The sequence below is a fragment of the Pan troglodytes genome, chromosome 4 (assembly GCF_028858775.2).
Source record: "Pan troglodytes isolate AG18354 chromosome 4, NHGRI_mPanTro3-v2.0_pri, whole genome shotgun sequence".
Taxonomy (NCBI): domain Eukaryota; kingdom Metazoa; phylum Chordata; class Mammalia; order Primates; family Hominidae; genus Pan; species Pan troglodytes.
In genome coordinates this window covers 125616724-125643968 of record NC_072402.2, presented here as the reverse complement: position 1 = coordinate 125643968, position 27245 = coordinate 125616724, and the positions used below count along the sequence as shown (strand labels likewise).

Sequence of the window (27245 nt, the reverse complement as noted above, 5' to 3'; positions counted from 1 at the left end):
TATATACATTTTTTTGCACCGGGTTTAAAACGCAATTGAAAAGTTGAAAGCTTCTCTTAAGCGAGCTGGGGAACTTTCTCCAATGTGCTCTACAATCATTGTCAGTTTCTTCTAATGAAACCAGTGGAAAATCTGGCTAATGCCTCAGAATAAGGACTTTTAAATGGATAATATTCCTGACGGATTTTATTCTTTTAGGTTTCTTGGTGGTAAAAGCAAATTTACAAACTGCCTTTATGTTGTTTTATTGAAAGAAAAAACTGTGTTTCAAGTTCACAATGTTACATGGCATTTGAATCCTGGGAAAGCACTATATGAAATTGAAAATGAAAATCAAATTCACATGAAAAGCTTTACCATGTAGTCAGGTGCTGGGAGTGTCTCCCTTTCTGAAACTACCACATCGCCTGCTTCCTCCTCCTCCATTTGATTCTGCATTGCTCCTCTTTTTCCACAATTACTCATGAGTAATAAAGAAAGCCAGAGTAAGAACGATGGCATGTTCCTGGCTTTGCAAGAGTGGCACACATCAAAGGAAGACATTTTTCCCAGGAACCACAGCTTTGCAAGAGATTCACCAGGCAGGAGTGAAGTTTGATATTACTGTGACATAGCAGAGGGAATGCCCTGAGTCTCCCAAAGCTGGGAAAGGCACACTAGGGTATGGTCAGCGGCTGCTCTAGAGGCTGACTCTCCAAGTGTTGCTTGTGCAGTGGCAAGGTAATGCACATCTCTAAGCCTCTGCTTATTCTTACGGAATTCTTAACTGTACTTACCTTAGAGGTTATTCTTAGAATTAAATAGACATGGAATGCTTAGCAAAATACCTGACCCATAGTACTGTATTAATTGTTAACTAGTATTCTTGCTAAAGTAACAGTCTGAGATTTGGGGTTTTTTTGTTTGTTGTTTGCTTGTTTGTTGCCTAATGGTGTGTTTATAATTTGTTAGCTGGAGAAGTCTTTTTTTAAAAAGTCAGAACCAATGTGGCTATTAACAATTTTCTGAACTACCCAGATTTCATCTCCAGCCAGCCTTCTCTGCTTGTTTCTGGTTCATTTGCCTATTGGTAAAAAAAAAAAAAAAAAAAAAAATTCTGTTCTCTTCCCCGTGCCCTAGTCTGTCAGCCTGTGCTTTCGGACAGCTCTGTCTCACTCCAGAGCTCAGTCCCTGCAGGCACCTGCCTTCCTTCTTACACCCTGCCCTCCCCCTGCTACCACCCAGCTTGTGCAGTGACACTTCTCAGATCTATTTCAGTCTAGCTCTTCAGCCTCACAGACTTTCCCTTAACGAGCAAACCGCTTATTCATTCCCTGCCCCTCTCAAGGTGAAAGTGAATCCAGCCTGGAGTTAGTAGTTCATGTGCTGTCTCTATTGGTGCCACACCAATAGAGGTCAGACCAGGCCTGTAGCCTCGTTTTTTTTGCTTCGTTGCCAATACAACTACATACATCACCCAGCTGATGGGCCAGTGTGGATCTGTCACGTGGTAATACTGACCTCTAGGGGCTGGCTTTCCTTCATATAGAGTCTTTATCTTCTCATTGAGTTCCAGAAGTGTGATGGCAGCCTCTTGCTTAGCTGTTGCCAAATCAGTCTGTAGTTTTTTCACTTTCTTTTCATGCTTTAGTTTCTTAAAAAAAAAATAAGAAAGAGTTTCCATCACTAGGGACAGACGCATCAAAGAAATAAAAGGAATGAATGATGTCTGAACAAACACTGCCTTTGAAGCCTGCTTAGATGAAACACTCCCTGTTTATCTAGATTGAGTCCTGTTTGAGGTTTGTGAAACAGTGTATGTGCTCCTGTCAGAGCGTTTGAACCCTCAACAAAAAAAAGCCCACTCTCTTCATCATAGTATCTTTTACACTGTTGAAGAGTTTTTATCTGGGTCAGAACCCTGTTGCTTATAATAGAGGCAATTAGAAGAACTCTACTTGCCAGTTGGCATTTGCCACCGAGGTACTAATGCCTACTAGTATCAGATTTTTTTCCCATCTGTAAGTAGACTCATGTGAAATAGAGCCTTGATTCTAAGTCATTTCCCCCTCAACACTATAATGGTTTGCTTTCAAATACACTCTAAAGTGTGATACGTCCACCAAATGCTGGTGTTTTCTGATATTTAGTATGGGATCCATATGGGGAAAGTGTCAAGGTAAGAAAGGGTCAAGCATAAGAATGGTTTTTAAGCAGTAATGAACAGGAATGCCTTACTCTAAAATAATTTGATTTATGAGATCGAAATCTTTGGGAGAACTGCATTAGGAACTTATTACATAATCAAAGGATTCACCTCAAGACTTCATGACTCGAAAGTTCCTTTTAGGGTTTCAGAGTAGATTTGATTCATTAAAATTGGATTTATCTGCAACTTTGGAGAAGCTGTCTGTTGTGAAAGGTGTTGCATTTGTGCTTTCGTGTTGCTTTTGTACAGCTACCTTTCCACCTTGCCAAGTCTTTGTGGGCTGGTAATTAGGAAGCCGGGAAAATAATCTACTAACATTTCTTATCAGACATAAATCTTGAGATAGGGAAGGGATGGTTTTTGCTCACTAGGTAAGATCATATTCTTCCCTGGCCTCTGAAGGCACTATACTCAGGCAGTAGGGAACCACTCTGCTCTTTGAGAGTAACACCAGTAAAATCAATTTATCAAAAATGGTCTTAAATAGAAACAGGCCTCTCATTTCAAAGACCCCTCATTTCACTTTTTGCTTTGTTGCCAGCACAACTACATACATCATCTGGATGATTTATGAGATCTAAACCTTTGGGAGGTCACCCAGATCAGGTTATCTTCTAGACCCCAAACAGCAAGATCAGGACTTCACTAAAGCTTAGTTAATGGCATGAACATGGCTAAAAGAAATGTGTTACTCGAAGGAGAATGGTAGTCATGGAACTTCTTTAAGGGGAGTTAGAGGGTAGAATTAGGCAGGGTTCAGCCAGCACAATCCAGGTGAGAGGTACCGTGAGCCACAACACAGAGGCCTGGTTTTCATGGCAGTACTTGTAAAGAGGTGGCACTAATTATTAGAATGCATCCTCTGGGTGTCAGACACGATGCTGGCCAGCTGTTGAAACATGAAGGCTGATAGTCTCTGCCTCCAAATCATGAAGACCTTCTAATGAATTCCCTTCTTCTGAGCCTCCATTCACTAAAAGCCTTCATAATTTGGCCTGTCATGTAGATTAATTCAGGAGAGACCAAGCTGACCAAGAAATATGTCTGGGTATTTGACAGCTGGACAGCTGTGTTTTTCAATTATTAAGTTGGCATTTTAATATATACCTCTGTCTCTTGTGAGTTGGTTTGGGTCAACTTGTTCATGAGGATCTCATCTATCCCAGGCCTGTGGTGACAGCACCTTGTGAGGTCCTGGATGGTCACCATTGACCTTTTCCACTTCAATACTGTTCCATGCTCAAATTTCTACACTTTCTTTTTACAATTTAGAACTTTGGAGATATAGAGTAGGAGGAAGGGCACAGAAATGAAAATTGAGAAAGTGGAGAGAATGAGGGAAAATGAGGCAAGAGAGATTGTGAAGGGAGTGCTAGAAAGTGTCCAAAAAGAACTAACAATGATATGTGTGCTGAAATGTTAAGGACTAGGTGTGCTGATGAGAGCAAGTTGCACTGAAATGCATAAATAAGACAGTTTGATAGAGAAACAATAGATACGTGTTAAACTGAAGATAGTAAAATATTCACTGTAGAATCTAGTTTTTGAGTTATATGGGTGTTTACTATATAATTATTTCAACTTTTTTGTATGTTTGCAATTTTTCATTATAAGATATTAGGGGGAGAAAGAACTGAAGATTTATCTTCCTTACATTGCCCCTCCCTTAATTCTTAATAAATGGTATTCAAATTCTCAAATCATGTCACAACTATTCATATGCAGATATGTATTTTTTCAGAAACTTTTCTCAAAGTATGCATTGACAGTAAATAAACACAAGAAAAAATAAATGCAGTGAGGTGAGAATTAATGAACAGTCACTAGGAGCTGGCATGGTGTCTGTCACTAAGAAAAAGTCTTACCAAGCTACATTTTCATTTTGATGGAATAATTTGATGGATAGAATGCAGGAACTCAGTGGACAGACACAGGGGTTCTCAATATCAGTTAAGAATTTCACCTTTCTAGGTACAAATTTTAACTCTTTTTAAAAAAAAATTCAATTACCAGACCACTTTGCTGTCTGTCTTTTATGGTGATTATATGTTCTGTCTCTTCTTACTATTATATATTTGTATATTTACCTTATAATCTGAGAAAGAAATTGAGACTATTTAGTTTGGAGAAGACATTACAGCGTACAGGGCAGTCATGCAGTTGACTTTAGTTACCTAAGGGACTATTCAAAAGGAGAGGAAGCTGAGTCAAACAATGTTGTTCTCAAGATAACATGAAGAACAATGGGTAGAAACCATGAGGAGGCAGATGTTGGCACAACATGAGAAAGAGCCCTCCACACAATCAGAGCTGCATCCAGAACAGGATAGGATGCATCCTGGCAAAGACCTCCTGCTCTGGGAAAGATCAAGCAGGGACTGGATGGACATCTTCAGGCAGGCCCTTGGTGACCTGTGGGACTTGGGTTGAGAGGTCACTGGAAGTTGGGCTTCCCTCAACTCTTTCCACTTCTGGCTTTCTCCAGCTCCCCGAGGGGCACAGCACATGAGTAAATGGACATCTCAGCCCTCAAAGCCTCCAGGGTTGGTACAGTTGGTATACTTTAAAGATAATTCTGGTATTTGTGAGAAGCTAGATAAGAAGGTTAACAAAGCCTGTGCGTCCCTTAGAATTCAAGGATAATGTGAACCAAAATATCACTTTATTATTTAGCTATAAGGGAGGAGAAAATGAAATTTAAATTAAAAATTGGATAAAAGACTTAGATTGGTTGTCTAACATTTCTGTTGAGACCTTTTGATTACTCAGATACATTTAAAAATAGTTCAACATCTTCATCTTTTTTTTTCTTTTCTCCAGAAAGAACTGCTCTTTGCTATTAATTCATAGCTTTAACCAAGCCCTTTGGGCATTTCAAACAATTCAATTTGCCAACATGTTTTTTATTAGTCATAGACATCAAATGATTTCAGCAACAATAATATTTTCCTTGCTGTTTGGCGTTCACTAGCCAGGCAACCCAAATGTCATACTTGAATCTAATGCAGTCTATTATGGTCTCCTTAGTAACTAGGAACTCTCTTTGGTGATTACTGAAAGGATAGGAAGGCTTTATAGCTTGGAGGTAAATTCCTATTACCATGCTCTTTTCCTACTTCTCCTACCGGGTGGAAAGAGGGAGGAAATCATGTATTTGTGCAATGTTTTGAAAAGGAAATATCTATTCGTATCATATTGCTGAATGGCTTGCATTATTCCAAGTTAATGAGAATTAGAAATAACCAGGGAGCTATTCATAGAAGAGCGTCAACACAAAGTTGCCAGCACTGTTTAAAATTTCTGGGTATTTCCACATACTTTAAACTGTGGCAATTACCCAATTGCCTGGCCCATGACATTTCTAAGCCTTAGATTCATGTCATAGGACTACTGTGGGGATCCAAGGACATAACATAGAAATGACATTACCCGACACTATGCCGTGTAGTAGTTATGTCTTTCTGGTTTTGTCATTACTCTTAAAACACATAAGAGAAATTTTCAACTCTTCACTAAAACACTAAAGTATCTTTTCTAAGCACTTTCTCTAAGTATACTTTAGTGTTTTAGTGAAGAATTGAAACGTTACAGAAAATAAAATGGGAGTTATCATACTTTACAGAAAATAAAATTCATACTTAATTGAAAGCAAGATGTTTCATTTCTTCTTCTTTTTTTAGAAATTAAGTTTTCTGCATGATTACATTGATCTCCTCACTTTGGATGGGTACACAAAACTTAATGTTCTGAAAACAGACATGCAAATAGCCTTGATTCAATCTCCTGCCAGAGCTGGCCCGGTGCCTAGGCAAAGTCAGTGGCTGCCTGCGTGTAATGATGTGAGGAGCACTCCAAGGCACTGCCTCTTGCTCCTCACGGCAGCTCTCTCTTGGGCCTGCCAGGGCAGAGCTTCCTCCCACTTTGTCTGAAATTTACTCTGTCCATCCCAGCCTCCTTCACTTAGAGAGCCTGTGTAACAAAGGGGTTTTGTCTTCAGTGGCCCACTAGCAAAATGCTCGCTATTGAAGACATAAAAGAGAATTTGGTTTGAATACAGAAGCTATACATAGGTTCTTCCTTGCATTTCTCTTCTAATAGCCAATCAATAATAGTAATGAAACTTATAAATAGTGATAGAATTTGGATACAACTTGTCTTTAAAAGTCAATTTTACATGTTTCGTATTTATATACCCTCAGGAGAATATTTTAAAGTCTAGGGATGTCAAATATGTGTCATGTATGTTCTTTTTCAGTTCATGGCAGGCCTTTGATTTGGGGATTTTTTAACCCTGTGTTGCACCCCTGGATTCACAATCGTTTAGTCACACTTTCAGCAGCCACTGCCCATTGATGAAACCTGTCATCCGTGTTAGTATCTCTCTATGTAGACAAGAAAGTTGAGCTGCCAGAGTTCAGCTGGACCTAATCCTTGTTGTATAGTGAGTAGACAGCTAAATGGACTTGAACCAAGGTCTTTTTATTTCCAGATGTTGATTTTTCTTTCCAATGACAACTTCAGTCTGCACTAAGCAATAGCACCATTAGTTTTTTTTGTTTTTGTTTTTGTTTTAAGTTACTTAAAGGTAACCTAGAAAGGCAATGTGACAGCTTGGTTACAAAAATTTAGCATTGAAGTGTGCTGGTGAAGTGTGATGGCATTTATTGCATAAGTTGCCAAGATATCTTTAGAGAACCTAGGAAATAAAGGAAAGATTTGATGAACCCAGCTAAGGGCACTCTGAGCCAGGTATTGTTCTTTCCCTTTAGTATCTTTCCTTGGAGTATCCAGAATTGATTCTTGTTATTGTGACCATTCTGTTGAGTCATCTAAAGTGACAAAGAATGGATCAGAAGAACCTTTCTTACAAATGCCTCGAATGAAAAACAATCACAAGTGCAAGACGCAGCTTTTTCTTATTTAACTTGATAAAGTTTTGGGGAGCTAGTTGATACACAAACCCTTAGGACTCACGCTAACCTTGACCCAGAGCCTGACCCCACATGACCACTGGTAGGTGCTTGATAGCCAAGAGAGTCAGATCTTGGAAATCAAAGCTAACACCTTTCAGTTCTTTGCAGTAGCCCTCCCATCTGAGTCCCGACTCATCTTATTTTATGTTGCAAAATGCTATAGAAATATATTTTAGTTACTCCTGAAACCCAAGGTTTGGGATTTATAATAAAAAGAAAATGAAATCCCAGTAATTCAACAAACAACCTGACTCACTATAAGGGAAGAATTTGCCTATAGTTGGAGGAAAGTCTCAGTTTTTTCCCTCTGTAGGATAAATAAATAGTTATTAGATACAGAAGTGGCATTTGACAATAGATGTTCTGCTTTCCAGGATGCCTGTATAAGTGTTTATTTAAGAGAAACTTCAAATTAATACAAGATAAAGGGATAACCTTACACTTGGGATGAATTCCAGTGATAAGATAGAACTTTCTAATAGTAGAGTTGTCCAAAAATTGGAATGTTTTGCCCTAAAATATGGCACTGTTCCCTCCCCTGCATGTGGTAGACAGGCCATTGCTGGGAGTGTTCCAGAGAGGTGCTAACAGTTATTGGCCACCTACAATATGCCAGGCATCATTCTGAGAACTTTATATGTACTAGCTTATTTTATTTTATCTTATTTTATTTTATTTTTTTGAGATGGAGTTTTGCTCTTATTGCCCAGGGTGGAATGCAGTTGTGTAATCTCGGCTCACTGCAACCTCCACCTTCCGGGTTCAAGTGATTCTCCTGCCTCAACCTCCCAAGTAGCTGGGACTACAGGCACGTGCCACCAGGCACAGCTAATTTTTTGTATTTTTAGTAGAGATGGGGTTTCACCATGTTGGCCAGGCTGCTCTCGAACTCCTGACCTCAGATGATCCACCTGCCTCGGCCTCCCAAAGTGCTGCGATTACAGGCATGAGCCAGCGTGCCCGGCCTCATTTCATTTTTGTAGCAAGCCAATGAAAGAGAAGTATTATAAATCCTATTTTTAGGTGCAAATACTGAGACACAGAAAAGTTTTAAGTATCTTGCCCAAAGTGACATGGTGAGTCACAATTTAAATCTCTGCGGTCTATCTCCAGACTTTGCCTTCTATCACTATGCTGTGCATGCCTCAGTGTCTTACCCAGTGTCCTACATTGTGGGGAGTTTTGATAAGACGGCATTTCAGATTCTCTCTTTTTTTTTTTTTTGACAGAGTCTCACTCTGTGACTATGGGCGCCCACCGCCACGCCCAGCTAATTTTTGTATTTTTTGGTAGAGACTGGGTTTCGTCATGTTGACCAGACTGGTTTCGAACTTCTGACCTCAAGTGATGGCCTCCCCAAGTGCAGGGATTACAGGCATTAGCCATCACACCTGGCCAAGGCATTTCAGATTCTATAAATCTATTTTAAAGCAAGGGAAAGCAGTGTCTAACCTCTGACCATGAAGTCTTATAGACATGGACTTCACCACTGAGTATGAATTAGAGTCAGATGGAATCATCAAATCTTGGATGACACAGAATTGGATGCCCTCTTAGAGGACAAACTGTCCAGCGTTTTGAAGATGGAGAAGTAGAAACAGAGAAAATGAAATAATTTACCAAATTCATTAATATAAAGCTCCAAGAAGCAAAACTCAGAGCCAGATTTTCTGATTCCTTGTCTTATTGCCCCCTTCTCTGACCCCATATTATGCTGCTCCTTGGCCATAAGAACTGAAGAGCAATGGGATGGCTACATCATGGGAATCTGCAGTGGGACCTAAGATTTTTTAAGTGTAAGGTTCCAGTATCAGAAGCAGCGGGACTTTTTGGCAGGCAGCCTTCACTTAAACCCCCTTTACAGAGAGCCAGGGAAGACTGGGCTCTGGCCCCTTTATGTAGTATACATAGACAGGGAGAAAGGTCCAGGAAGTTGATAGAACGGTCTAGGCAACTAAGACCTCGCTAACTTGAAAAAAAAAAAAAAAAAAAAAAAAAAAAGCTGGATCAATGTCTACTAGCAAACCTGTTTTCACAGAGCATTATGCTATATGCCATATTCCAACCCATTTCTGAGATTAAGGAGGTTCTACTTGCAGGTTCTTTTCTTTGGGTAATGCTGCTGCATCTTTTTACCCAGTAAACATCAATGAAGTTGATAATCAAGATTTTTGAGAAAGAAAGAAGCTATCATACAATAAATAATTTTTCATATTACCAGCTGAGCATAGCAAAGAAAAAACTGAGAGCTCAAGCAGGTCATGCGAAGGGAAAATGTAGGCCAAGGAAGAGATCTGGTAAAGCAAGATCTCCTTGGTCTTACAATCTCAAATCACACCCTGAGAACAGACAGAGAAGTGCACTGTCACACCTAGCAGTGCCTGGCAGGAAGCTGTTTTCCAGTCCAATTCCCCTTGGGGACAGAAAGTGCCCAAAGGGCCAAAGCTATATATGAAGCAATTTCAGTTTCTCAGCCCCACCTCTACAGTTGTTGGTATAATATCATTGGCAAACATCTGTAAGAAGTGACGTGGGTAGAAGAGCACAGAAACCAGAGAGGATAGAATTTACAAGTGGTGGAAAAGAATTCCCATACCTGCTTAGTGAAAGTGCTGCTAAGCTCTTCTAACATGATTACAAAAATAATGAAGAGCAATAACTTTATAATCGGTCAGATACTTTGCTTTTTCTGTGTCCAGCACTCCCTTTGAACTTGACTGAAGCTGTCTTCCAGAAGAAAATTAATAGCTATTGGCCATCTGTGACTAATCTGGGATCAGAAAGCACAGGCATGTGTTCAAGGACTGGAAAATTGAGGTATTGAAGTACCAAGGTACTTAATTCACCTTTAGAGTTTTTGGTGTAGTAAGGAAAACCTAATTAAATTAACTTTCCCAATGAATATTCTTCTCCTTTACAAACCCCACTCTGCCCCGAAGGCAGTGAAATTTCATGGGATACAGGTTCAGTGAAGTACAAGAGCTGGCCTTAAAACAACTTACAAAAGATAAAGAAACCAAAGTAGAGAAAAGGAAAATTATCATAAGAGGAGAAATGATGCTTATAACAGCATGAAGTAGCTTCACACACTGTACAGGAGAAATTAGAGAAAACAGCCAAGTGGGAGGTTTTCTGTGATATGTATTATTTTCCCATAAAATACAATATTTTTTTAAAAACTGCAGCTTTCTTGTGGCAGAGTTAATTTAGACATTTATAGAAGAAATGTCTACGTTTAATGTGAAATGGACGTGATCTCATATAAACATGTTTTCCGTGTTAAAAGCAAAGGAGTATGTAGGTGAATGTTTTGAAAATTGCTGAGTTGCATGGTATTAGTTAATAATGTTACTGATATTAATACTTTAGAATCTTTATTCTTTATAAGTAAAACTTCTGAGAAAGTAATTGATTCTTGGCAATGAATCATGTGAGCACATGACTTTACAGTATTATCTGTAAGTTGAATATTATATAGCTGCAATTAAATGAGTCAGTTCTCTAATTTTTCCATTGCTTTCATCTAGTATGTGTCTGGAAACAAACAAAAAATGGTTTTGTAGAGGCAAGAATCTCAAGCTAAGTTTTTTCCTAAGAAAATGTAAAATTTTCCACTGACTTCATTAGAAGCAATGTGTGATAGTTAATTTGACTAAGGACATTTAAACGCATATGGAGAAATTACTAAAAATTAAAGCATCAAACTTGGCTCCTAGCTCAAGATGTGGTTTTCCTTTTCGACTCTTTTACTTGAAAGGTAATATTCACTAGAATATCAAACTGACTGGGCAATCTAAGAAGTTAGAATAAGTTGATGAAGCAGAGATTTTTTTTCCTTGGGGTACTCATAACCACGTAGCATTGCTGAGCTGCAGAACTGCTATATGGTCTGCACATGCTGAGAACAACTACTTTTATCTAGAACCGCAGATAGCGTTCAACAGTCTGGTTGTTATTCCTACCCTGAAAGCTCTCTGTTCTTGATTTTCCTCTTCTCAGTTATCTGTTGTAACACAGGGAGCACGGTATATAAAAAAAAGGTCAGAGGGGACAGCAAATGCCACTACAATTCTATCCTGTTCTTTATTTAGAGAAACCAAGTTCCTCAGGGTACTATAGGCACAAAGCAAAGAAAGGAGTTGATCTGCAAATAAATTACAAACATGTGATCTTGACAATGATAGATATAACCCAGTGATCAAAGCTGAACTACCTTCAAGTTCATTTGCCTGATACCTACAAGACAAGGTCACTTTGGGGGTCTCATTGCAAACATATTTTATAGTCCCTCCCAATTCTGTCCACATTCATACAATTTTATAAATGTGTACTGAAGATATCTGATCTAGTATGGATGACTCTGTAGTCTTTGTCCATTTGATGATAAGAAAACCATGTTTCCAATACTGAAACAAAATCACTCCTTGTTTTTCTGAGTTAAAACCTTAGAGTCTAACAGTCTGACAATCATTAGCTTAACCTCTCCCTTCAGCTTTCCTGAAGCTCCTGTCCTTGACCACTAGGGCAACCTACACCCCAAACCTTGAAAGGTGATGGAAAAAATAGCAATAGTCTGCTACAGCTGAAAACTTCTTTACTTAAAGGTGTCAGTCCTGCTCTGTGGAAGTAGTTGAGCACCTGGGGAAATGGTCTGAACTTCAAGCAGTATTTGCACTCTAAATCAAGTTTAATTTCTCATACTCAACATTTCAGCTGTGATTTTAGTTACTTTTTTTGTTTTATCCTTCTCCCCTATTTAGAGAAGCTTTTTGTTCATGTTATGAAGCCATGTTTCATAGGTGGAGAGACAAGAATATTTAGATTTATATATAGTTATTTATTTATTTTTTTAATTTGAGTCGGCATCTCGCTCTGTTGCCCAGGCTGGAGTGCAGTGTCGTGATCTCGGCTCACTGCAACCTCTGCCTCCCGGGTTGAAGCAATTCTCCTGCCTCAGCCTCCCAAGTAGCTGGGACTACAGGCACGTGCCACCACGCCTGGCCAATTTTTTGTATTTTTAATAGAGACGGGGTTTCACCATGTTAGCCAGGATGGCCTCAATCTTCTGACCTCGTGATCCGCCCACCTTGGCCTCCCAAAGTGCTGGGGTTACAGGCGTGAGCCACCATGACCAGCCATTATATATAGTTATTTTTAATAGTCCTTAGAACATAAGTTTAATTTCAGAGTGTGATGTTGCAAGTGAATTGGGTTATAGGTATGCAAGGTTAGGTTGCCAAGACATGACCCAATAAAAGAAGCACTTGATACTTGTAAATAGCATGTAAACAGAGAGAGAGGGAAAGGTGTGGTGGTGATGTGAACTTTTACTATGGAGATATTAGTAAGTTTCATATTGCATATTTTAACAAGCCTAAACAAATGTCCTTGCTCTAAAACAAATCATCACATACAGATTATTCTTTGGTTTTGTTGGATTCAAGGACTATCTTGTTAATTTACTCACCAGCAAGATGTCTTAACTAATTCCATTACAAATCTAGCACAGAAAAGACAGCACATGAAGCTGAACTCCCAAGCAAGGATCTTTAAGTAGATCTCAATATCCTATCTGGTAGCCCTCTAAGCCTGTTTCCATCAACACATGCTCATCTCTGGGAGATATGCACGGATAACAGGTAGGGAGGGAACTTGTGGATTTGGCTTAAAACCACTTGCCTCATCTCTCACTAGTGACTTGTGGTGTCACAACTTCCCAGAGTCTGAGAATGTAAAATTTAGGAATAATCATATCAGTTGTTAATAAAGAGGAGTTTGAGGATTTCCCAATGTAGATAAATGGTGAGTTTCCTGCTATGGTCCTGACCCAGAAAACTCAAGTGAGTCATATTTAATCAGTTATGTTTTGAACTCAAACTTTCTGATCAACCTTTGTAATAGTGGGAGCGACAATGACCTGAAACAAGACCACTCAGATATGAAAATGTTTGGTGCCGAGAAATACATCCTTGGTACACCCTGGATTGACTCTGATTTTTTCTAGGTAAGAGTGAGGCTGACCCAAGGCCAGCCAAGCTTCTGTAAAACTAAAGCTCAGGAGATGCACAACAAATACATATATTTTGACTGTTTAAAAGAACAAACAGATGAATAATATGCTCCTTAATTTTGCTCAGTTTTTATGCGTCAAAGTTGAAAGTGACCTCTACTTGCTCTAATTTCCGTTTTATAGTGCCTTATCTAAACTGACAATGTCAGTTACTCTGAGTCACAAAGGAATTTGACTTTTCAACTGGAAGACTTTTTTTTCTTTTTAATTGTGATTTAAAAGTGCATAACATAAAATGTACCATCTTAATTTTCACCGTTTCTAAGTGTACAGTTCGGTAGTATTACATATAGGCACATTGTTGTACAACCAATTTCCAAAAAGTTTTCATCTTGCAAAACTGTCCAATACCCATTAGACAACAACTACCTGTTTCTTCCTCCTTCCAGCCTCTGGCAACTAAAATTCTAGTTTCTAGTTCTGTGTATTTGACTCTTCTAGGTACCTCATATAAGTGGAATCACACAGTATTTATTTTGAGATTGACTTATTTAACTTGGCATGATGTCCTCATTATAATTTACTCTCCAGCAAGGCATCTTCTCTAATTCCATTACAAATCTAGCACTTTATTTATGTTGTACTATATGTCAGCATTTCCTTCCTGTTTAAAGCTGAATACTATTCCATGGTATGTATACATATTGTTTATTCATTCATCCATGGATAAACACTTGGGTTGTTTCCAGCCCTTGGTTACTGTGCAGAAGACATTTCTTGAGGTAGTGATCATGGTAGCACAATAATTACAATACTTGCCTTTTCTAAATTAACTGAAACTTTTTACCTTTTAATTATAAATTTCATTCTCTCTTTTCAAAAATACTTACTTTTTGTTTTTGTTGCCAAAGAGGCACATAGGCCTTAAAGTGGGAAGACATTTTGAAGCCATCTCAGATCTTATTATATGGTTCTGGTAGTACAATTTCTATCACAGATTTGTAAGTTAAGCTTTCCTTTTGTGTCTCACTTAGAGCCTTCCTCCTCTTTTTTTTTTTTTTTTAAAAATAAAGGAACAGTCTATACTACTGTCACTGTGACTTACAATGCTTTTATTGGGAAATGCAAAACCTCAATGACAGATAGAGCCAGGCCTGAAGTCATCAAGCAGACATCACTCAAAGCATTAGTATAAGAAATAGGAAAACTCAATGCATTAGTATAAGAAATAGGAAAACTTATGATAAATATTCAGGGGCTGTTAGAAAAGAAATTACCATCAGATAAGCTAATTAAGTGGTGAACTTCTTTCAATCTTCTACTCTTTTGAAAAAGGGGTGCTAAGGTTTCCCCTATTGTTCTATAGTTTGGTATTTGCACATCAGATCTATCTGAAGAGTTTCTTAAAAATACGCATGCTCTAGATTCTCTCTAATCCTACTCAGTCAGAGTTTGGGGAAGTTTGGGCATGAGACTGTAATTTGGTTTTTAGGCTTTCTGGTTGGTTCTGATATATACAACTATAAAGATCAACTGTCAACTGAAAGAGTATCTTAGGTAACAGCCAGGTGCTGGCCACAAAAGCTGTGAGAGTCCTTGTGGGCATGTGTATGCTTGTATCCATGAGGGCACTGAGGCCAGCATGAATGTTTTGGGGGAAGTAGAGATGGCAGTAACTCCAGAATGTTGCAGATGGGGAGGTTCCCATGAGAACTTGGTCCATGTAACATGCCTGCCATTTTTCTGTAGAAGGCCAGTTTCAGCTTGAGAGAGAAAGAGATTTGTTGAAGCAAAGGAATTGCAGGTTTTTGAAATTATAAATATTGCAGTGCAGTTAAGGAATTTGTGGAGTATAGCAGCTTCCTTTCTTAGTGTAGATATGAAGAAATAGTAATCAAAGTATCAAACTGCACCAAGTCATTCAATGCTCCAGCACTCCCTCTGTCTCTGACTTGGAGAAAAAAACCCCAGTCTTTCTGGTTCTTATTTCCCACTCACAACTCCCTTAAAACTCATTGCAGATCAAAACAACTAAAAATGTTTCCATACCTGTCTTCACGCTCAGTGCATTTTTCAGTTATTTCAATGACTTTCATAGGCTTCAAAGAAATCTAGCAGGAAAAAATCTGAGTCCTTTTCCTAACTCCATCAACAGCAGAGTAATCTGAGGCAAGTGCCTTGATGTTCACTTTCTCCAAATGCCAAATGGGATTTTTAAAATCACCTCAGGGTTTACATACACATGAATTAACTCATATGGTTTAAATGCTTTGAGCGTCAAATGTTCAAAGTGAGGTGTGGAACAGAGAGAATAAAAAGAATAAAAAAATTTTTTTTTTTTTGAGACGGAGTCTCGCTTTGTCGCCAGGTTGGAGTGTAGTGTCACAGTCTCAGCTCACCGCAACCTCCACCTCTCAGGTTCAAGAAATTCTCGTGCCTCAGCCTCCCGAGTAGCTGGGATTACAGGTGCCTGTCATCACGCCTGGCTAATTTTTGTATTTTCAGTAAAGGCGGGGCTTTGCTATGTTGGCTGGGCTGGTCTCGAACTCCTGATATCAGGTGATCTGCCCACCTCGGCCTCCCAAACTGCTGGGATTACAGGCATGAGCCACTGTGCCCGGCCAGGCAGTTTTTTTTTTTTTTAGCCTAAAATTATAGTTTATTTTTATTTCAAAAGCTACCCAAGATGGGCCGGGCGTGGTGGCTCATACCTGTAATCCCAGCACTTTGGAAGACCGAGGCAGGCGGATCACCTGAGGTCAGGAGTTCAAAACCAGCCTGACCAACATGGAGAAACCCCATCTCTACTAAAAATACAAAATTAGCTGGGCATGGTGGCGCATGCCTGTAATCCCAGCTACTTGGGAGGCTGAGGAAGGAGAATTGCTTGAACCCGAAAGATGAAGGTTGTAGTGAGCCAAGATTGCGCCATTGCATTCCAGGCCGGGCAGCAAGAGCAAAACTCTGTCAAAAAAAAAAAGAAAAAAAAAAGTAACCCATGCTTCTTAAAATGCTTTAAATCCTTTCTAATCCCTGTGTCTACTTAACACACAAACACACATGCTATAAAAGAAAGCGAAAACTGGTCATTTTTGTGGTACAAAATATCTCAGGGCCTTTGGCTGGCTAACCTAATTTTTGTCTATTATGGGGGAAAAAGTCTTATGGGATCTTGAAGTATTCTGTTATTCTAACGTATGAAAAGAAGGAATCTTGATGTGTTATCTGAAAAGGCTTAATGGGAAGTATAGTTACTAGACAGACTTTGATTATTTGCATGGTTTCTGTTTATTCTTTCTGTCCCAAACTGGCATCACACTGTACAAATTTTTAAGGAAAGAAATAATGCATCTAGTCACTTCTCTATTACTTTGCTCAATAGCTCTCTTTATTTCTTGATAGGACTTTTATTGCTGTCTTTTATGATAGAGTAAGTGGGAGAAAACCTATAAATTAAACAAGGAAAGTTCTACTAGAAGTGGTATTTAACCTGGGAATGTCAAGTGGGCATTTAGCAAGAATTGAACATTTCTGTTGGACTGATCCCAATTTTCCAAGTACATAACCTACTAAAAAACTTTTTAGCTTAAGACTTGCATGTTTTTCTCACCGGGTTAAACTTTCCAAAGCAGAGAAAATTTTAAGAGAGGATACAGCTCATTAGAAAGAGCTTGTTTTTCTGTGATTCTCAATAATTTAGTTCTATTCAACAAACATTTATTGAGTATGTACTATATGCCAGACTGTAAGCCAGATGCTGGGTAAATAAAGCAAAAGGAAATAAGCATAATCCCTTTCTTTTGGAGCTTCTGTCTTGTGGAGGAAATAGATATATAATAAATTTTCAATATAATGTTTTGTGACAGGCTTTATGTAGGGTGATCTGGGAGCACAGAGGTGAGACTGGGGTTCAAGGAAGGTTTACTAGAGGAGATATTACCTGAGCTGAGTCTTGAAGTACTAAGAAGTTAGGCAGGTTAGGAAGAAAGGGGTACAAGGAGGAAGTCATTCCAGTACGCACAAAACTGGAGGTTGATAAATAGCATTGTCTAGGTAAGGAACCATATGAGATAAAAAGAAGGCAAAAAGACTTGGTCATGAAAAAGAATCAAGTAAGAATGTAAACAACTATAATAATGGAAATACATATGTGTAAAACCATAGAATAGACATAGCCGACAAGAGACTTAGTAAATTGGTAGATGATGTGGGGAAAATTGTGAGAATCCACAGAAATGAAGAGATGAAAAATATGGAAGGACATTTAAGAGACATGGAGTAGAGAAGGGAATCTTCGATAAAATCTAATGTGCTTTCCAGAGAAAAAGAAGAGAGAATGGGAGAGCAGCTATATTTGAAGTAAAAATGGTGGGCAAATTTTTGGAAATGAAGGAAGGCACAGTTCCTCAGATTTAAAAATTACATTGAGTTCTGGTTTAAAAACAAAAAAAAAACCTTTAAAATGAACATCCTGGGTCCTGTTCCTAGAGATTGATTCACCAGAGCTGAGGTGGAACTTAAGTTATCTGTATTTGGGAGAAACTTCCTAGGTGATTCTGTTGCACAGCCAGATTCCAGAATCCTAGAAGTAGTTCTCCAACATAAGGACACATAAGAATCACAAGGGGAACTAATTAAAATACAGATTCCTGTGTCTGACCATAGAGACATTAGACTGGAGAAGACCCTCTCAGAAAGTTGAGTTAAATATTAACAAACATGTTTTATTATTTAATAAATACTAACAAAACATGTTTGTTAATATTTAAGAAAAGAATTAAAGGTAAGCTATAAATCATAGCTTATTCTACAATTTAGAGTTTGTCTACATAAACATCTCAGGCACAAAATAACTAATAGATTTCTCCTCAAAGGGATAGATCTTTCTTCACAGTAAGGAAAAAGGCAGTTGGGAACATTAGTAGTCACAAGAATATAAGCTCCATGAGGACATTGGCAGTGTTTGTGAACAGACAAATGCTCCAGGTAGAGCTTCATGATTCATTTTTTAATTTAGTACATCTATACTCAACACAATTTTTATGTGACGGTGTTTTTTTTTTTATAAGCACACAAAAGTGTCAAAGGATTTGAGCCCCTTGATGATGATTTAATGTGACTTTATCGTACTGTTTTTCTTGCCTTATGAAATATTAGCTGGCTCCTTTTTTCTGAATACAGCTGCAAATTGTGTACTTGATTTTGTCCCTTTCTTCCATTTTTCTAGCTGTGAAATGGTCATATGAGTTCACACAGTGACTGGGCCTTGCTTCTCTTTGTTCTTTGTAAGTTGGTGCTATGAGTGGGTAAATGCCTCATGCAGCGATGTATGAAGCCATTATTTGTTTATCGCAGACAAACTTAGCAACCCAGGGAATACTGGGATAAGCAAGACAATCATAGTCTCCGGCTTTATGGTATTTAGAGTCTAGTTATGGAAACAGACTTAAAATAATCACACAGATGCAGTCAGTTGCCAACTGTGACAAGTATTATGAGGGAATGACACATGGCATTCTGAGAGCTTATGATAAGAAAAGTGACCTCATTAAGGAAGTTAGGAAAGATTTTCACAGTTGAAGGGAATCTTAGGGATAAGAGGCATTAATTAGGTAATGCAGGGAGAAAAGAGCATTAAGGCAGAGGAAACACTGTGTGTAAAGGTCTTGCAATGGAAAGAGAAATGGTGAGCACCAGGGCCTGGATGAAATCCAGGGGGCCTCGGGCAGAGAGAGTGGGAGTCTGCAAAGACAGACAGAAGCCTGGTATGTGAGGTTAAAAGCAATGGGAGGTGATTGTAATGATTTATGCAAGTGGTCAATAGGATCAGATTTATAATATTAATATTTGTAGTGGTTAACATTTAGCGCATGCTGTGGGCTAAGTATTGTTCTAGGTGTTTCGTATATATTAACTCATTTACACGAAAAACAGCCTTGTGAAATAGATATTATTGCTATTCCCATTATACATATAAGCAAATGGAGACTTAGAGCTGTCACCCTGCATGACGGTTAACTTTATGTGTCAAATTGGCCAGGCTATAGTGCCCAGTTATTTGGTCAAACACTAGCATAGATGTGCTGTGAAGGTATTTGTGGGTATGATTAACATTTATAATCCGTTGACTTTATATACAACACATTACCCTTAATAATGTGGATGGGCTCCACGCAATTCTTTGAAGGCCTTAGAAGCAAAGACTGAAGATTTCTGAAGAAGAAGCAATCATGCCTCAATAAAGCAACCTAGAAACCCTGCCTGAGTTTCCAGCCTGCTGGCCCATCCTGCAGATTTAGAACTGAAAACTACATCAACTAATTTGCCTGCATTCCCACTTTACCGGCCAGCCCTACAGCTTTCAAACTTGCCAGCCCCTACAGTCATGTGAGCCAATTTTTTAATATAAATCTTTCTCTCTCTCTCATATATATATAAAATATGTATGTATGTATATCCTATTGGTTGTGTTTCTCTCTGGAGAACCCTAATACACTCTGGTTTCAATGTAGAGAATAAATTTAAGTAGGACAGAATGAATCCAGGAACACCAGGTAGGAAATATTAATTCAATAGCTTAGTCATGTTATGATGAGACCAGAGTAATGATGGCAGAAGCTGACAGAAGAGGATGGATCTAGAGAGTTAACATTAACAGGGTTTGGTGCTGGTTTGGATAAGGGTGGGAAAGTTGAGGGAGGTATTCAGAATGAGTCCCAGTTTTCAGCTTACAACTGGAAGGACTATAATGGTACACACTGAGTTGAGTAACCCTATGTAAGGATCACTGATGTAAGATGGGTAAAAGTTTCCATGTGAGGTGGGGTGTTGTTGTTGGTATCATGGAGATGTAGCTCTATTTGAAGAATGTTGAATTATTTGAGAGGCTTTTGAGATTTCCATGAGAATGCAGGCATATTTTGTTTTATTATGCTTTACTTTATTGCTCTTCTCAGACACCACATTTTTCACAAATTGAAAGTGTGTGGCAATCTTATGTCAAGCAAGTCTATCAGTGCCCTTTCCAGCAGCATGTGCTAACTTTGTCACATCTTGGTAACTCTTGCAATATTTCAAACTTTTCATCATTACTATATCTGTTATGGTGATCTGTGATCAGTGATCTTTGATATCACTATTGTTATTGTTTTGCGGCACCACAAACTGTACCCATATAAGACACCAAACATAATTGGTGGTAATAGTGTGTGTGTTCTGATGCTCCAACCAACCATCTCTGTTTTCCCATATCTCTCCATCTCTTTGGATTTCCCTATTCCCTGAGACACAAGAATACTGAAATTAGGTCAATCAATATCCCTACAATGGCTCTAAGTGTTCAAGTAAAATGAAGAGTTGCAAGTCTCTTGCTTTAAATCAAAAGCCAGAAATGATTAAGCTTAGTGAGGAAGGCATGTTGAAAGCCAAGATAAGCTGAAAGCTAGGCCTGTTGCACCATAGAGTTAGCTAAGTTGTGAGTGCAAAGGAAATGTCCTTGAAGGAAACTGAAAGTGCTACTCCAGTGAACACATGAATAAAAAAGCAAACCAACCCTGTTGCTGATATGGAGAAAATGTGAGTAGTCTAGATAGAAGACCAAACCACCCACAACATTTCCTTAAGCCAAAGTCTAATCCAAAGCAAGGTCCTAATGTTCTTCAATTCTAGGAAGATTGAGAGAGTAAGAAAGCTGCAGAGGAAAAGTTGGAAGCTAGTAAAGATTAATACACGAGGTTTAAGGAATGAAGCTGTCTCCATAACATGAAAGTGTAAGGTGAAGCAGCAATTGCTGAGGTAGAATCTGTAGGAAGTTATCCAGAAGATCTAGCTAAGATCATTGATTAAAGTGGCTACACTAAACAACAGATTTTCAATGGTGACAACACAGCCTTCAACTGGAAGAAGATGCCATCTAGGACTTTCATACCTAGAGAGGAGAAATCAATGCCTGGCTTCAAAGCTTCAAGGGGCAGGCTCACTCTCTTGTGAAGGGCTAACTGCAGCTGATAACTTTCTCATTTATCATTCCAAAAATCCTAGGGTCCTTAAGAATTATGCTAAATCTACTCTGCCTGTGCTCTATAAATGGAACGACAAAGTCTGGTTCATCTGTTTACAGCATGCTTTACTTGATATTTTAGGAACACTGTTGAGACCTACCGCTCAGAAAGAAAGATCCCTTTCAGAATATTACTGCTTATTGAGAATGCACCTAGTCACCCAAGAGCTCTGATAGAGATGCACAAGATTAATGTTGTTCTCATGCCTACTCACATAACATCCATTCTTCAGTACATGGATCAAGAAGTAATTTTGACTTTCAAGTCTTAATATTTAAGAAATACATGTTGTCAGGCTATAGCTTCCATAGATGGTGATTCTTCTGATAGATCTGGGCAAAGTAAATTGAAGGCCTTCTGGAAAGGCTTGACCATTCTAGACTAATTAAGAACACTCGTGATTCATGGGAGAAAGTCAAAATATCAACATTAGCAGGGGTTTGGAAGAAATTGATTCCAACCCTCAAGGACGACTTTGATGGGTTCAAGACTCCAACAGAGGAAGTAACTGCAGATGTGGTGCAAGTAGTAAGATAAGTAGAATTAGAAATAGAGATTGAAGATGTGACTGAATTCCTGCAATCTCATGATAAAACTTGAATAAATGAGTTGCTCCTTGTGGATGAGAAAGATTTTGTGAGCATTGTGGAAATGACAAAGTAGAATTTAGAATATTACATAAACTTAGATGATACAGCAGTGGCAGGGTTTGAGAGGATTGACTCCAGTTTTGAAAGAAGTTCTGCTATGGGAAACATGCTATTAAATAGTGTGGCATACTACAGAATCTTTCATGAAAGCAAGAGTCAATCAGTGCAGCAAACATCCACCACCACCACCCTGACAAATCAGCAGCCATCAACACTGAGGCAAGGCCCTCCACCAGCAAAAAGATTACCACTTGCTGAAGACTCAGATAATTGTTAACATTTTTTAGCAACAAATTATTTTTAAATTAAGGTATATACATTGTTTTTGTTATAAAAGTTATAAAGGTTGTTATAAAAGTTAGGCTCAAAAGTTATGTTTACATTGTTATAAAAGTTATGTTTACACTATTCTATAGTTTATTAAGTGTGCAATAGTCATGAAGCCATAAAGCTATTGTACACTTAATAAATGATAGAATAGTGTAAACGTAACTTTTATATGCACTGGGAAACCAAAAAAATTACTATGACTCACTTTATTGCATTATTTACTTTACTGTGGTGGTATGGAATAAAACCTGCAGTATCTCTGAGGTATGCGTGTATGTGACTTGGAATTTGGCTATATGAGTGTGGTGCTCAGTCAAGGAGGTCTAGGTTAGATATGCAGGAGTCACCCCTTATTTGCAGGGGATACTTTCCAAAACCCCCAGTGGATGCCTGAAACTGAACGCTATAGATATTTTAGTATGATTTTTCCTATACTATACATACACACCTATGATAGAGTTTTACTTATAAATTAGGCACAGTGAGAGATTAACTATTAATAATAAAATAGAAAAATTATAACAATATATTCTAATAAAAATTATGTGACTGTGGACTCTCTCAAAATTATCTTATTGTACTCTACTGTGGGTAACCAAAACTGCAGAAGGCACAACCATAAATAAGGGGGTACTAGTGTACAAATCAGGAAGTCATCTGCAGATAAGGGTAAATGAAGGCATTTAATTGAAGAGATTGTCTCTGGAAACACCAGAGAGTGAAAAGAGAAAAAATGCGTAGGATTGAGCTGTGAGGAACTCAAGGATTTAATGAAGGATCAAGAAAGATGAGCCTGCTAAGACAGAGAATGAATGGAAGGATGGGGGTTTGGAGGAAGGAATCAAGAGAGTGTTATGACCTGGAACCCAAAGGAATAGTGTTTCTAGAAGGGTGTGATCAACAGTGCTGCAGGCTGCTGAGTGGTCAAATGCAATAAAGATTTAAATGGTTTCATGATGAAGGTGCCATGGTGCCTTTGGGGAGCTGGGAATAGAGTCATTGAAAGGGTGGGGTGAAAAGCGAGTGATGCATAAACACATAAGCAGACATCTTTGGAAGTACACAACACCTGGAAACAACGGTTATCTCTAAGAAGGACTGTGGGGCTGAGGGAAGGGTTGAGAGGGAGAATTCTCACTCCAGATGTTTTTTTTGGTTTGTTTTTTGTTTGTTTGTTTGTTTGCTTTTTGAGACGGAGTTTCACTCTGTTACCCAGGCTGAAGTGCAGTGGTGTGATCTAGGCTCACTGCAACCTCTGCCTCCCAAGTTCAAGCGATTCTTCTGCCTCAACCTCCAGAGTAGCTGGGATTACAGGTGCCCATCACCATGCCCGGATAATTCTTGTATTTTTAGTAGAGACAGTGTTTCACCATGTTGGCCAGGCTGATATCGAACTCCCGACTTCAGGTGATCTGCCCGAATCAACCTCCCAAAGTTTTGGGATTACAGGCATGAGCCACCACGCCCAGCCTCCAGGTGCTTTTGATGCTTTGAATGTTGTACACTAGGAATGTATTATCTATAAAAATTGTGAAATTAAAAAAAAGTGGCTGAATTTAGCAAATGTAGTCAGGAAGCATAGACAACTTGTTAAGAGTCCTTGGTTCAGAAAGGGGTATGTGTTTGAGAAAGGGAAGAATTTTAACATTTTTGAATTATTATATATATGGAAAATAATGTTTCTAAGGGATACTGAGGATCCCATTCTGGGTAGCATATGGGGCATAGATAGTCCCTGGAATGAGGTGGTAGTCCAGTTGCTGAAACTTCCACTGGTGTTAACTTGGTAGAATATTCTGGTGGACAGTAAACATCTGGGTTGGTGCAAAGATTCAGACTCTTTCAGCATGGGGATAGCAGCATTTTTTTTTTTTTGAGACAGTCTTGCTCTGTTGCCCAGGCTGGAGTGCAGTGGCACGATCTCAGCTCACTGCAAGCTCCGCCTCCTGGGTTCACGCCTTTCTCCTGCCTCAGCCTCCCGAGTAGCTGGGACTACAGGCACCCGCCACCACACCTGGCTAATTTTTTGTGTTTTTCAGTAGAGACGGGGTTTCACTGTGTTAGCCAGGATGGTCTCTATCTCCTGACCAACTGCCCACCTCGGCCTCCCAGAGTGCTGGGATTACAGGTGTGAGCCACCGCACCCGGCCAGGGATAGCAGCATTTGAAAACAATGAACTGGCTCGCTGTGATGAAGCCTACAGAGAATAATGGGTAACTGATGATAGTTGCCAAACAGTTAAGAACTAACTGTGAGGACCACCAGGCATCTTTAGTAGCTTACAAAGTGTCTCTCCCTCCTGTTATGGGAGAATAGCTGCAGTGAGGAGCAAACTCAGAGTTTTATAGTCAGGGTTGCTAAGCTTCAAAGACAACAGAGGGCTCAGCCGAGGCTCTGGTTGGGACAACCTGGGACCCCGAAATGTGAGATGGAGATATCTGGGTGAATGCCACAGAAGTTTGTGGCTCTGAAGGCTATCCTGACCCCTCAGAGTGTGTAAATGTGACTGTGTGTTTCACATAACAGCCAATACTTCCCCCATGTGAGAAAATACTGCAGAGGCCTCTCTTCCACAGGCTGAACAGGTACTCCCCTTAAGGGCTACACCCACCTTTTCTCCTGTCTATCATGTAAAACAAGGTAATAATCAAACATATGCTTTATGCATAAAGAAAATAATTGTGAAAATGTGAGTAAATTCAATCAAATGCAAAATCAAGCACTATTTTACATATACCTTCAACAGGATGAACTGTGACTAAGCCAGACTGATGAGAATAATTGAAGGGGAAGTCAAGGAGAGGAGGCACGTGTGATAGGCACTAGTGTTTGCTCTCTGGGGTTGGTATTGTGGAAAACATTTTGAGCACAAAATAAGAATTATTGACTTCAGCAGAGAGGGGACCATAAAACTAGTGTTCACATTTAATTTTAACTGTTAAATTTTGAATGGTTATAAAACTGGTTTAATTTTTCATTACCATAAATATTTACAACCCTCAATATATCACAGAACACCTACAACCCATTCTTGGAACACACAGTATTCTGGCAAACCAGTTGGTAAACTCTGAGACAGAGCAATAGCTAGACAGATGTGTGGGCTCAATGTAAGTCATTTTTCTTAACTGGGAGGGATGTAACCATGTTCAAGTGTTGACAGGAAGAATCTAGTTAAAAGGGAAATTTAAAAATACAAGAAAGAGGCCAGGCACGGTGGTTCACGCCTGTAATCCCAGCACTTCGGGAGGCCGAGGCGGGCAGATCACGAGGTCAGGAGTTCGAGACCAGCCTGACCAACATGGCGAAATCCTGTCTCTACTAAAAATGCAAAAATTAGCCAGGTGTGGTAGCGTGCACCTGTAATTCCACCTACTCAGGAAGCTGAGGCAGAAGAATTGCTTGAACCTGGGAGGTGGAGGTTGCAGTGAGCTGAGATCATGCCACTGCACTCCAGCTTGGGTGACAGAGCGAGACTCCATCTCAAAAAACAAAACAAAACAACAACAGCAACAACAAAAAAAACAAGAAAGACATGGATAGTTGATATATGAATAGTTGATATTAAATATCATAAATAGTTGATATTCCAAGATTCCTGAGATAGTGGGAGAGGACTTGACCCAAAGCTAGGTGAATATTGGTCTCGAAGAAGTAGGTACACAGGTTTGCATGGTGGTAGGAAGCTGAATTGGCCTGTCTGATAACATTTTAGAATAATTTCCTAATCCCTGCTCAGGGTTCTTAGTTGTAAATCATAGATACCAATTTAATAAAAATAATTTACTGCTGAGAAATTTGGAGAATGAGATCAGAAAACAGGCCAAAGACAAGGGAGATTTGCAGAAGCCAGAACAAGCACCCAATCCTTCAGCAGAACTAGAGTCTCAGGTGGCCCAGATTGCAAAGCCTCCATGATGGCACCAGGGACAGGTGCTTCTTGTTGCTCCTGCAACCTCTGCTTCTGATGCTTTGTTTGTTGTTGTTGTTGTTGTTGTTGTTTGAGACGGAGTCTCTCTCTGTCACCCAGGCTGGAGTGCAGTGGTGTGGCCTCAGCTCACCGCAACCTCCACCTCACGGGTTCAAGCGATTCTTCTGCCTCAGCCTCCGGAGTAGCTGGGATTACAGGCACCTGCCACCATGCCTGGCTAATTTTTGTATTTTTAGTAGATATAGGGTTTCGCCATGTTGGCCAAGCTGGTCTTGAACTCCTGAGCTCAGGTGATTTGCCTGCCTCGGCCTCCCAAACTGCTAGGATTACAGGCTTGAGCCACCGCACCTGGCCCTCTGCTGCTTTGGAAACCGAAATTTGCTAGTGCCCCAAGGAATTCTCCCTGCCCTTTCCTGTGCATCTCAAACTCTCAATTCTCAGTGCAGGGAATGTACATCTGACTGATCATATTCTTTCGTCCAGGCTGCAAGGGATGTTGGCCTGTTTATACAGTGGGCTCTGCTTTCCTTGAAGACCTATAGAATGGAGAATTTCCTTGTTATAGGTAAGGGGTTCCAAATTCTGGGAAGCTAAAATATCCACCAAGATGCCTACTGCACACCATGGAGTACCTTTGTGAGAATCAGCAAAAGATGCCCATTGAGATAGTTGCATTCTTGTGCATTAGCCCTGGGAGTACCTTTAAGAGAATTTTTAAAAATTACTCTTTCTCTGGGGGGATCCTTTCCTGAGTCAAGGAGCTCAGTTAGACCAGCAGAATGTAGCTGAATTTTAGTCCCCACTTGCCCCTGAGCTGGGTGCCCTTGTCCAAATATATGCGATGTTCCTGGTGGCTCTACACCTGCCAGAGATAAGGGGATTAAATGTGATCATGAAACCACATGCAAAGAAGCGACAGATTCAGGCGGCAGCACTGATCCCAAGCTCTATAATCCGTATGGCCTTTATTTTACAACCAGCCTTAAAGGCATAAACTACTATTGCTTTACAGTCAGTTAGCAGATGTTATCAGAAAAGGCAGATAAACCCTCTTTTATTTCTTTTGTTGTTGTAATTCTCCAAGTGTGGATCTGAGTAAGTA

The 27245-nt window shown here is 39.4% G+C and overlaps 1 protein-coding gene across 1 annotated transcript in view; it reads right to left on the bottom strand.

The window, feature by feature from the left end:
• The window catches only part of CCDC192 (coiled-coil domain containing 192), a 238705-nt gene that overhangs the window by 65637 nt on the left and 145823 nt on the right, over positions 1–27245 (bottom strand). The window contains exon 6 of the mRNA XM_016953726.4: positions 1501–1633. Within this exon, the coding sequence (XP_016809215.1) occupies positions 1501–1633 (133 nt within the window). The remainder of the gene's footprint in view (positions 1–1500; positions 1634–27245) is intronic.